Raw genomic sequence first — 12543 nt, forward strand, 5'->3', positions numbered from 1 at the left:
GCTGCGATCATGGCTCATTAGGTGCTGTGTGCTCACCTTCCCAGCTAAGGTAATCGAGAAGGCCATCAACGCCCAACTTTCCGAGTTCATCTAAGCAAACCTTATCCTGGACCTCTTCCAATCCGGCTTCCAAAGCAACCACAGCACCAATACCTCTCTCCTCGCTGCCACAAGGACTTCTGCACCCTCCTCGACCGAGGCAAAACTGCAGCCCTCATCCTCCTGGACCTCTCGGCCGCCTTTGACACAGTCTTCCACTACACCCTATGCACATGACTCCACGGTGCCGGCATCCGCGACAAAGCCCTGGAATGGATCTGCTCCTTCCTTACCGGCCGAACACTAAAGGAAGACTACCACTGCACCACTCTGAACGCACAAAGATCAGCTGCGGAGTGTCTCAGGGCTCCTCCCAGAGCCCGACTCTCTTCAACATCTACATGGCCCCGGCATGCAGCCATCGTCAAGAACCACAAACTCAACATCGTCTCCTATGCCGACGACACCCAGCTGATCCCCTCCCTCACCAACGAATTCACAGTCGCCAAGAACTACAGTGCCTTCGATGGATCAGCAGTCCCTCCCCCATTGCCCCCAGCTCTTTGAGACCCTTACGGGTGAGTGGTTGAGATTCGCAAGTCACTTGATTGGTTGGCTGGGAATCCAAATTGAGTGGAGTCCAGGATGTGTTGTGTTCCAGTTATCTGGTGAGTTGATGGTTGATTCCCTTCTTGGGAACCTTTGCTGGAATAGGGGGCAGGCAGATGAGCCAGTAGGTCTTCGGTTCTGCTGGGTTGGTGGATGTTTTATTCAGGAGGGGCCTCACTTCAACATGTTTCCATTCCTCAGAGAAGGAGGTTGAGACGATGGAGGTGTTCAGGATTTTCTTGAGCTTGCTGCCAATCGTTGTGCTCCCGAGGTTGAAAATGTGGTGGGGACAGGGGTCCGTGGGAGCTCCCAAGTGCCCCAAAATCATTATAGAGATAGTGGTTTGAGTTGTGAGAAGGTCCTAATGGGTGATCAGGTGTTCAGGGTTAGTGTTCAAGGGTGTGAGCAGGCTGAAGCTGTTGGTGGCGAGGGTTCGGGGTTTGAAGTCTTCCTAGATAACTGAGATCTTGTAGTGGTAGAAATTTGCAAATTTGTATTTTTTTTTTTTTATTTTTTTTTTTTATTTAAAAGAGTTTTATATAGCGCTGGCTAGACCCAACGGTATCAGAGCGCTTTACATGAGAATCAACAATGTAACAGAAGAAGTTCAACAAATTACACAATACATAAAAAAATAAGCAATACACTCAGGAGGGGAGAGAAAGGAGAGAGAGAAGTAGTGGAGGGGGCAGGGGAGGTGAGAAAGTGATGATAAGGGAAGAGACAATAAGGAGAGACGAAAAGAAGTCCGTCTAAAGACCGACTGGGTAGGTGACGACCAAGGAGGGAATCCACGGCCCATCTCCCCTATAGCTAAACCAGGTAGCTCCATCGGGCATCAGACAAAATAGTTCAGTCTCAATACATTGAGAGAGGAGAGAAGGAGAGACATAAATAGAGGGAGGATGTGGGAAGAGAGGACAGGAGAGACGAAAGGAAGTGGAACAATGTGGTTCAACAATATAATAGAAAAAGATCAACAATTACACATTACATCAGACAATCCGCACTACATTAGGGGAGGAGAGAAAGAAGAGAGAAAAGTAGTGGGGGGTAGAGGAGGTGAGAAAGTGAGGATAAGGGAAGAGACAAGTGTAGAGACGAAAGGAAGTCTGTCTAATGACCGACTGGGTAGGTGACGACAATGTGTCACACAGTTCTTGGGAGGGGATGAAGTTGTTCTTGGCGGCTGCGGGGTTTGAGAACTCCTTCATGATGGTGAAGAGCTCCTTGCTGTGGTTTGTGCTGGCTTCTATGATGTCTGCGAGGGTGGATGGAGAGAAAGATGGATAGAAAGAAATGTGGACAGGTGCTGAGAAGAATGGATGAAGAGAATTTGTTTATATTACATATTTAAGTTGTTCTGATTCTATGAACATTGCTTAGTCTGACAGTTAAACATTTTTTATAAATCTCACGTTTCTGTCTGATTTATGTTACTTATTTTAAAAATATGCTTCAAATAATTAACATTGAATTACGTTTTTTAAAATAAATTATACAGAGCAACATTTCTATAGACAATAAATATACATTTTCAAATGTGCTTCTTTATTACCCTATATTTAACTCACTCTAGTTGTACATAGGAGTGGAGTTGGGTCCTGGATATACCGTCCCCGTTATGTTGCTTAATTAGTGGTCAGAAATGGAAAATGGATTGAATATTATCTTAAAGTAGTGGAGAACACAGATAATAAATACCTCATGTAAGATTGAGTCAGTGCCATTCGAGCAGATAGACTGCACATTGAATAGGCCATACCTTGGAAGACGCTAGATATAGCATATGTATATACTTTATTAGTCAATTAAAACCATAAACAAGTTCACACAGTACATAACATTTAAAAAAGCATACAAGAGAAATTAAAAAAAAGATTGTCATACATCTAATTCGACTGCTAAACATCTTGTCATTAGTCCTTCAATTTCCTTAGCTTTCCTTCCTAAGTATGTTAGTAGGGGCGCCAAATTAAAATGGACAGAAGGAGCTAATCGGGGACTGGTCATTTCCCTAATGTGCAGAGATATACCAGAAATCATGCATTATTCCGAATAAGTATGCGGTATCAGTTACTTTGCTCTGATAAATTTCCCTATAAAAATATAGACTTCCCCCTTTTAATGGTATAAGAAAGTATTTTGATTCCCGTCTAACACATGTATTACCAAACCGTACAGCAGTGTCAATAGTTTTAGAATGTTTTCAGAAAGTGCCAATCAAAATAAAGAATAGAACATTTAAGCACTGGTATGCAACATAAAATAGCATATTGTTAGGGCAAGTGTTTAAGGCACTACAACCTCTGAGAGTTTATTTTTGTGGTTTTGAGATTATTTATTCTTTTCTTATCTGTTGTGTTTTATGATTTAATAAAGAAAGAGTGTCATTTTATGTATTACATTTTAGGAAATAGATATAATGGTTGAATTTTGTATAGGTTTTATGACTTATTTATTATTACAAATAAACTTGTTTTTTTAAGTCTGAGTCTCCTAACAGTTGTTTGCAAACAATTGAGCAGTTAGTTGTTTTCTTTTTTCATGTCAACTCGCTCATTGTTTCTTTTCTGCATTCCCAGCGCAAGATAAACTACAAGAAGTCTCAAAGAAAGTATTTGATAAGCTTGACAACATGTACAAGGAGTTCCTGTACACGCCAGGTAATGTTTGCTTTTTTGTAAAAATAGTTATTTTATTGTGGATGATCCCCTATGGCTGAATCCATGGTACATTTTGAGGATGATAACCACCTATGTAATGGATTCCCATTCAGATCATTGTATGTAGTTTTATACTATGTGGATATCTAATAATCTGAAAAGAATACTGTCCCCCAGGAATTAATATTGGACAGCCATCAATGAACTACTGATCAGGATTGACATAGTGTTGCAACTAATGTAGAAATATTAAGGGTGGCAACCTGAATGCAGATAATCACTGCATGAGTGAACACAGTAAAAAAAGATTCAGAAGATTGCTTGACTTGACTGGGTGCAGTCTGCAATTTCTTTCACTCTGTATATTAGGGCTTTCATTGAAATCTGTAATGGAAAAGCTCCCTTTGTGGTACTCTCACAGAGGTGACAAAGGCAAGTTATTTTGCTCTCTTGCATAAAGCCCGTATAGTTCCATCTACACTCCTATGAGCATAAAGAATTGATTGAACATGCAAATGCAGCAAGTACACTTTTTTTGTGGGCCTCTGGGCAGTCACTAGGAATGAGTCCACCAGGAAAGTTTCACAGAGTATTTTATCGCTGGCTGGGTGGATGAGGTGATCGGGGCACATCCTGAGTGATTGAAAGACCTGGCAGTAAGGTGATTGGTGTGCTCCTACATGGGAATGGTTCATGAACAGAACAGTATGTATGCTCTCAGAGGATGTGATTGATTACTCAGAGTATATATCCTTGAACATTTTGAGAAGGCAGACCTGTTTTCTCAAAAGAGATCAAGGAGCGTGTAGGCAATATGTTCAAGGATCTTGTTGGCAAAATGTTCGGGGGATAGCCTCACAGGGCCATGGCTGTCCTGCTCCACTTATTTTCCAGCCAATGGGTAGTACCCTATTATAGATTGACTCTTACAGGTCTCATAGAGGATCTCATTCCATAAAATATGTTCAAGAGTTGGCTCACTGAGACTGTCTGCGCTGCCCAAAATTAAATGTGGGGCAAATGAGTGTACAGCCAGGGTGGGAGGTAGTGCCAACTTCTTATGTTTCTTTGTTGGGAATTTTAAAACATTTTTCAACCCTTTCACTTGCCCCTGACATAAAATGCTATCAGAAATCAACTTCAAGTATATTGTCAAATAAGTAGTAATTTATACACTTCTTTCGACTACCCCCTCAAGCCTTTGGCCAGACTGAAATTTGTGCAATCCGAATACAGCTGAATCTTGTCTAGCCACTGGCCATACATTTTGGTAACTTTTATAGGACATCCCTTAACGACATAGATTACCTCCACCGTCTTACTCAATCTATAATTCTATGCCGGGCATCTAATTCAGGTGAGGAATGCTACCCACCTCAGTGCATTATAATAGTATGCGACCACCACGCCTAGGTTAATCACGTTCTTCTGTTGTCTGTTCCCTTAATACTACCAGGAGTGCTTTGTGCCTGGAAAATAATAGTGCAAAAAGAACAATTTATGGAAGGAATGCAGAACAATGTCATACATTCGCACAAGTACAGAGATCTGGGCCTAAATCCATCATTTCTTTGCTTACCATGCCATTCCAGTTTGGACCCAGCCATATGCAAATCAGTCTTGACCCTGCGCTCAATGGGAACAGATCAGCCTTAACTGCAGGGAGAGGTCCTCTCTGGACTGGAAACAGCATCCTAGGACCGGTTTCGGGGCTTCACCTCTCATCAGCCAGGATAGCTTGACTCCAGTGTCATGGAGAGCACGGGTCTCAAGTCTGGGCATACCCGTCCCACTCGGGGTGACAAATGCAAAAAGAACAATTGATGGACAGAATGCAGAACAATGTCATACATTCACCCCAGTACAGAGATCTGGGCCTAAATCCTTCATTTTGTTCTCACCATGCCATTCCAGTTTATTAGTAGCACACGGCACCTCTCAGAATATCCGAACAACATCCTCTCATAAGCTTCAAGTTGTTGCTATCTCACAAGGTATTTATGAAAGTACTTCCACCATAGTCTATCAAGAAAATAGAACCATAATGCTGTCCCATCAAATGCCACCTTGATCTTTTGAAATAAACCATTTGAGTAAATTAAACAGCACCAAACATTTAATTGCAGCCTTTGTAGGATGACGCAATGCCTTCTCCGCTTCCGATTTATCATGGTGCAAAGGGACGTTTTGCCTTGTCTCAAATTGAGTGTGGGATTTACATCTTGCATCATAGTCTCACTCATTGGGTGTGATACTTTGGTGCAGATTTGCATTGATTTGGTGTGAATTTGGGTGAAACTTCATTACTCATTACGCTGGGAAAATTTCAGACTTCCCTGTGAAATATGGGTTTCATCATCATTATGACAGCTCCCAAACTACTTTGCAGAGCTTTACCTTTGACTGGACACTAGGACTATGTGGCAAGATTATCTAAATATGTAGAAAAAAGGCAAATTGTGTGGCATATTTTCTGGAAGTATTCGTTTCCTCCACTTAATCTGCAAATTATGTGGCAATTTATGTAGCAAATCTATATTTATCTGAGAAATGCTGCAGCCACATAAGTGTAATGGTCCTATATCTTCTGAAAGCTCACAAGGAACTGGCTGTTCCTTGAACGAAATGACCCAACTAGGGCCACCCTAGTCACCACCGACCACCTCTCAGCCTTCCATGCTAAATGAAGAGTCAGAGAAACAGGAGAGAATATACACCAATAATCATTTATTATGTACGCACAGAGCGGGCCTCCTTCTGCACAGTCTCAAGAGAGTACTACAGAGGGAACTGAGGAATTATAAGCATAAATATACATTATATGCATTGCATGGTAAAGGAATAACTTTATTAACGAAACAAAGAGAAAGTATCCCCAGGACACAGTGTCCTAGTGATCAAAGATGGGTGGAGAGAGATGCAGAAAAAGAAAGAATTCTTTTTTTTTTTAAAAACCCTCACTCACCAACCTAGTTGGTGACATGCTACATCATCGGGGTCCACCTGAGTGACCGAGTGCCACTCAGGTGTGCTTTGACGCCTGTAACTACAGCGGAGCTGGTTTTTGTGAATTTTGTGAAAGTGTACTGTAAGTGAGTGAATTAAAAAGTGTCTTTCATGTACTCCCTAAAAAGTTTATTCTAGAGTCATGTGACATGGTTAAAATCAGGTGAGATACTTCTACTGGCGTGATTTGACCAGAAAATATCAGTGTTGTTGTGAAGATATGGTCATCATGTTTCAACCTGTTCAAAAAATGTGTAAGGTTTTCGTCAGGACCAAGTAAGTTGAATCGACAGGTCTGCGCACGCTAAGGCGCACCCTTCTCTGAATCAACACAATGCCGGACCGTGTACTTACGGTTTCAGCGCCCTTACAGCCTTCTGTGTAAGAGAAAAATCTGAAAGAATAGAGCAGAACATCAAGTTGCACAATTATATACGTTTTTCATTGTGAATGAGTTGCTCCATTCATTGTGCATCAGTTCTCCGTGAGTCAGTGCAGGAAGTATAATTTAATACTTGATATAACATTGATATTGTGAAACAAATGTATTCAGGCGATCATGCAGTGGTGCATCAATAATATATGGTGCATCCTTATTCTGAGCTAGAAGTTTATCTTTGCAAGCAATCCTTACCCACTCGCTTACAACATTTAAGGTGGGTGTCATGCGCTCCCTGAATTTCTTGGAGCGTTTTTTGACTAGTCATAATTACGTAATTCAAGTGTCACTCAATCAGGCCTGAAGTGATGGTGCACTGTAGATCAACAGACAAGGGGAAGGGGGAGAACCAAGGTTTTTAGGCTTTAAAAAAACATGACAATAGATTGTAAACTTATGGGAAACTAAATGAAGTTTTTCCCCATGGAGACCGTGGGGGGCCTGTTAAAGAATCATTCTGTTGGCAAAAGATGTTAACATTTTGAAGTCAGTAATGACAGACACTCGTTTTTGGGACCAGCAATTGTAATATTACAAACGGTGTCTCAATCCACAGAGAAACATCGCGGTGCCCACCCGCATGGATGGTTATGACAGACACTCGTTTTTAGGATCAGTATTTTTAATATTGAAAGACGGATTCTGGACAAACAAAGAAACATCACGGTGTCCACCCGCATGGTTGGTAATGGCAGACACTCGTTTCTATGACCAGCCTTTGTAATATCAAAATACGTTGTGTCAACAAACAAAGAAACATCGCGGTGCCCACCCGCATGGTTGGAGTTACTCATGTAAAATAACGAAGCGGCCCGCAGCAAGACCTATTAGTTGCCCTCGTGGAGTCCCCAAGATGTGAAAGGGACATTTCTGTGTGTTTAAATGCAGGCTTTCCATCAAGCGGCAGCCAACCCAGAGGCTCGCAGTGCGGTCAGGTGACTGCAGTACGAGTGATGAGGGTGTGTGGCTGTGAAGCTGTGGGCGTTCTGTTTTGCACGTTCATTTAGCCGAGGGACAAGGTGAAAACTCATTCCGGTATACATGCTGTCTAAGGGATCTGGGGCAAATGGCAATAATGCTTGAATAGTGTATAGCTTTATTGATTCCCTACTTCACAATGCTTGGTGGATGACGGCACTGTTGATGTTGTGTGGTATTTTAAACTTACAGAGAGGGCTAACAGACTACTCCCAGGTATTTCAGTGTGTAAGTGAAACAAGCATTGGAAATGCAATAGGTCTCGCATTAGGAAAGTTTGAGCAATTGGTATTGTAAATGACACTTTTTTAAGGCTCGGACTCCTCCCCACTGAAAGTGGGAGGAGTTTGAGAACTAATGTTAAAGAAGAAAAAAAAGAAGTATCTCCTAGGGCTTTGGCCGAGACAAATTCCACACATTCCTTAGCGTGTTCTGTCATCTGGCCAGTGATTCGTCTTCGTTGTGTTGTCGTTTTAATAGGCTTGAAGTGATAGGGTAAATGTAGTTTTGTTCCGCCATTTTGGGCATATTTCGTTCGTGCTCGCGCAAAGAAGTACATTAATTATAATTAGGAGCTGTCAGGGTGGCCGTGTAATGCATTCCAGATGGTGTGCGCGCGTTCACCATCTAGCAGTGTGTTTGTCTGGCGCGCGTCCTCCTCATGTGCACACAGGCATAGACGCCGTGTGCGGCTCCTTCCTGCCGGCCCGGGGAGCTGCTCTGCCGCTCTCTGGCTCACCCCCCGTCTCCCCGCCTGATTTAGACATCGGGCACACGTGTCCTTGCTTTTTCAACGGAAGCTGAAGAATCTGTGGAGGAATGGGTCGGGGGATTTTGTGCAACGACCTTAGTGCTCCAGGGCCCTGTGTTTTTCCTGCAGAAGGCATAACGCCATCCCGTCCCCGTGGATCAGGGGTGCTATCAGTCAGAATAAAAAGAGCGCGGAGTCCTCAAGTGACGGACGTGTACTTGGTAATCGGCTGCGCGATTATGCAAACGTTGTATTATCCGGTTTTGTGATGCAGTGCAGGAGAGGCTGAACATACAAATCTTTTACATCCCTTTCCAGCAGATAATGGATGCTCGAATGATCAGAGCAGAGGGAGACACAAACTCACAATTCAAAGCTCATAACTACCCTTGAGTTGTTTATTAGCCGCCACAGATGAGCCGGCAAACAAAAAGCCATTAAGCACCTATTATTTTAAAGCAGGGTGTGCGGTTTTCATCACTTTCTGTGGCTGAATTTTCACTCCCGAGTCCTGTTGGAGATAATTAATTGCTTTCAGCTGAGAGCAGTAATAATGGAATAAATTATCCCCACACTTCTGGTCAGAGGACTAGTCACGCGCCAGCCTCCTTGTTAGAAGGGACTCGTAAGACAGGTGAGAAAAGAAATATGGTACAGTTGGCCAGCACTGTAACATTTTAAATGATGTCATTGACTCGGCAGTCAATCACGCGTCCTGCCTGGAGCACTCTTGTCTTATGATGAATAGCGTTCTCTTCTCAGGAATGTTGAAGTGGGTGGCTACACCTCTTCCCCCCCCCCCCCCCCCAATTTCATGTCGTCTAGCCCTGTTTCACACACAAGTGTATTTGCCTAAGTCACACTTAACGTGCAGGAAACGTGGAAAACGGTGCACAAATCCAGAGCACATTCACAAAGACAGGGGTGTCCTAGTTCTCCACGAGGAGAAGTCATTCGCTGAAGCTCTGCCCGTTTAAGTTTTAATTAGTGAGTGCAGAGATGTGAGTGCAGAGTAGTGAGTAGAGTAGTGAGTAGAGTAGTGAGTAGAGTAGTAGAGTAGTGAGTAGTGAGTAGAGTAGTTAGTAGTGAGTGCAGAGTAGTGAGTAGTGAGTGCAGAGTAGTGAGTAGTGAGTGCAGAGTAGTGAGTGCAAAGTAGTGAGTGCAGAGATGTGAGTGCAGAGTAGTGAGTAGAGTAGTGAGTAGAGTAGTGAGTAGTGAGTGCAGAGATGTGAGTGCAGAGATGTGAGTGCAGAGTGGTGTGTAGAGTAGTGAGTAGTGAGTAGAGTAGTGAGTAGAGTAGTGAGTAGAGTAGTGAGTAGAGTAGTGAGTAGAGTAGAGAGTAGAGTAGTGAGTAGAGTAGCAGAGTAGTGAGTAGAGAGTAGAGTAGTGAGTAGAGAGTAGAGTAGTGAGTAGTGAGTAGAGTAGTGAGTAGTGAGTAGAGTAGTGAGAAGTGAGTAGAGTAGTGAGTAGTGAGTAGTGAGTGCAGAGTAGTGACTAGAGTAGTGAGTTGTGAGTGCAGAGTAGTGAGTAGAGTAGTGAGTAGTGAGTAGAGTAGTGAGTAGAGTAGTGAGTAGAGTAGTGAGTAGAGTCGTGAGTAGTGAGTAGAGTAGTGAGTAGTGAATAGAGTAGTGAGGTGAGTAGTGAGTAGTGAGTGCAGAGTAGTGAGTAGTGAGGTGAGTAGAGTAGAGTAGTGAGTAAAGTAGTGAGTGCAGAGTAGTGAGTAGTGAGAAGAGAGTAGTGAGTAGTGTAGTGAGGTGAGTAGTGAGTAGTGAGTGCAGAGTAGTGAGTAGAGTAGTGAGTTGAGTAGTTAGTAGTGAGTAGAGTAGTGAGTAGAGTAGTGAGGTGAGTAGAGTAGAGTAGTGAGTAAAGTAGTGAGTGCAGAGTAATGAGTAGTGAGTAGAGTAGTGAGTAGAAAGTAGTGAGTAGAGTAGTGAGTAGAGTAGTGAGTGGAGAGTAGTGAGTAGTGAGTAGTGAGTGCAGAGTAGTGAGTAGTGAGTAGACTAGTGAGTAGAGTAGTGAGTAGAGTAGTGAGTAGAGTAGTGAGTAGTGAGTGCAGAGTAGTGACTAGAGTAGTGAGTAGTGAGTGCAGAGTAGTGAGTAGTGAGTGCAGAGTAGTGAGTAGAGTAGAGTAGTGAGTAGTACATCACAGGCAGCAGCTGTGCAAGCATCTTACACTCACAAGGAGACCACAGGCAGCTGAGGTGCAAGCTTCTCCCACTCACAAGAAGGACATCACAAGCAGCAGCGGTGCAAGCTTCTCACACTCACAAGAACGACATCACAGGCAGCAGCAGTGCAAGCTTCTTACACTCACAAGGAGACCACAAGCAGCAGAGGTACAAGCTTCTCACACTCGCAAGAAATACATCACAAGCTGCAGTGGTGCAAGCTTCCCTTACACACTGACAGCAGGTACTGTGCCAAGGCAGCAGCAGCAACAGAGCAAGAGTCCCTTACAAAGAACAGGCACAGCACAGAGATGCTCAATGCAATCTTCTCATACTCACAGGCAGCAGCGGTGCAAGCTTCTCACACTCGCACGAAGGACATCACAGGCAGCAGCTGTGCAAGCTTCTTACACTCACAAGGAGACCACAGGCAGCTGAGGTGCAAGCTTCTCCCACTCACAAGGACATCACAAGCAGCAGTGGTGCAAGCTTCTCACACTCACAAGAACGACATCACAGGCAGCAGCAGTGCAATCTTCTTGCACTCACAAGGAGACCACAGGCAGCAGAGGTGCAAGCTCCTCACACTCACAAGAAGGACATCACAGGCAGTAACGGTGCAATATTCTCACACTCACAAGGAGATCACTGGCAGTACACACCACATGAACACACTCCATAACACATAGCAACAATACATTGGCATTTACAATGCCATTAGCTCAAACTCAAAAAATCCGAGCCCGATTGCATTTCTAATGCTTGTTTATTTATGTGTTGGTTTTGAAAATAGCAAAAGTAATAGCTTTATCAGTTACAATGTCAATAGTTTTAACTTTCGCAAATGTGACACCTATAGCTTTTGTAATGCAATGTGTGTTGTATTTACGTGACTTAGATGTATTGATGTTGCAAATAACAATGGCTTTTAATTTTGTAAATAATTAATACTTAAATAAAATGTATTGTAATTTATAATGGCAATAGCTTAAACGTTTGTAAATAACTTTTGTGAAGATTATGGTCAGTGTATTTTATTGTGACGAAAATCCAAGAACATTGCATTTGCACCTACACACACACACAGCCACACACACACACACACACATATAGATGTGGTGGTGGTGGATCTGGGGGAGGATGTGGTGGTGATGGTGGATGTGGTGGTGATGGTGGTGGATGTGGGGGTGGATGTGGTGGTGGATGTGGTGGATGTGGTGGTGGTGGAGGTGGTGGATGTGGTGGTGGATGTGGTGAAAGTGGTGGTGGATGTGGTGGTGGATGTGGTCGATGTGGTGGTGGAAGTGATGGTGGTGGGTGTGGTGGATGTGGTGGTGGATGTGGTGGTGGTGGTGGATGTGGTGGTGGTGGATGTGATGGTGGTGGATGCGGTGGTGGTGGTGGATGTGGTGGTGGTGGATGCAGTGGATGTGGTGGTGAATGTGGTGGTGGTGGGTGTGGTGGATGTGGTGGTGGATGTGGTGGTGGATGCGGTGGTGGTGCATGTGGTGGTGGTGGATGTGGTGGTGGATGTGGTGGTGGATGTCATGGTGGATGTGGAGGTGATGGATGTGGTGGTCGATGCGGTGGATGTGGTGGATGCGGTGGTGGTGGTGGATGCGTTGGTGGTGGAAGTGGTGGTGGATGTGGTGGTGGATGCGGTGGTGGTGCATGTGGTGGATGTGGTGGTGGTGGATGTGGTGGTGGATGTGGCGGTGGATGTCATGGTGGATGTGGAGGTGATGGTGGATGCGATGGATGTGGTGGATGCGGTGGTGGTGGTGGATGCGGTGGTGGTGGATGTGGTGGTGGATGTGGTGGTGGATGTGGTGGTGGTGGATGCGGTGGATGTGGTGGTGGATGTGGTGGTGGTGGGTGTGGTGGATG

General features: G+C 44.0%; 1 protein-coding gene across 1 annotated transcript in view; it reads left to right on the forward strand.

Annotated features, from left to right (window-relative positions):
• Window positions 1–12543, forward strand: part of IZUMO4 (IZUMO family member 4) — a 275614-nt gene that overhangs the window by 130428 nt on the left and 132643 nt on the right. The window contains exon 2 of the mRNA XM_078668930.1: window positions 3234–3314. Coding sequence (XP_078525056.1) covers window positions 3234–3314 — 81 coding nt within the window. The remainder of the gene's footprint in view (window positions 1–3233; window positions 3315–12543) is intronic.

The sequence above is a fragment of the Lissotriton helveticus genome, chromosome 12, assembly GCF_964261635.1.
Source record: "Lissotriton helveticus chromosome 12, aLisHel1.1, whole genome shotgun sequence".
Taxonomy (NCBI): domain Eukaryota; kingdom Metazoa; phylum Chordata; class Amphibia; order Caudata; family Salamandridae; genus Lissotriton; species Lissotriton helveticus.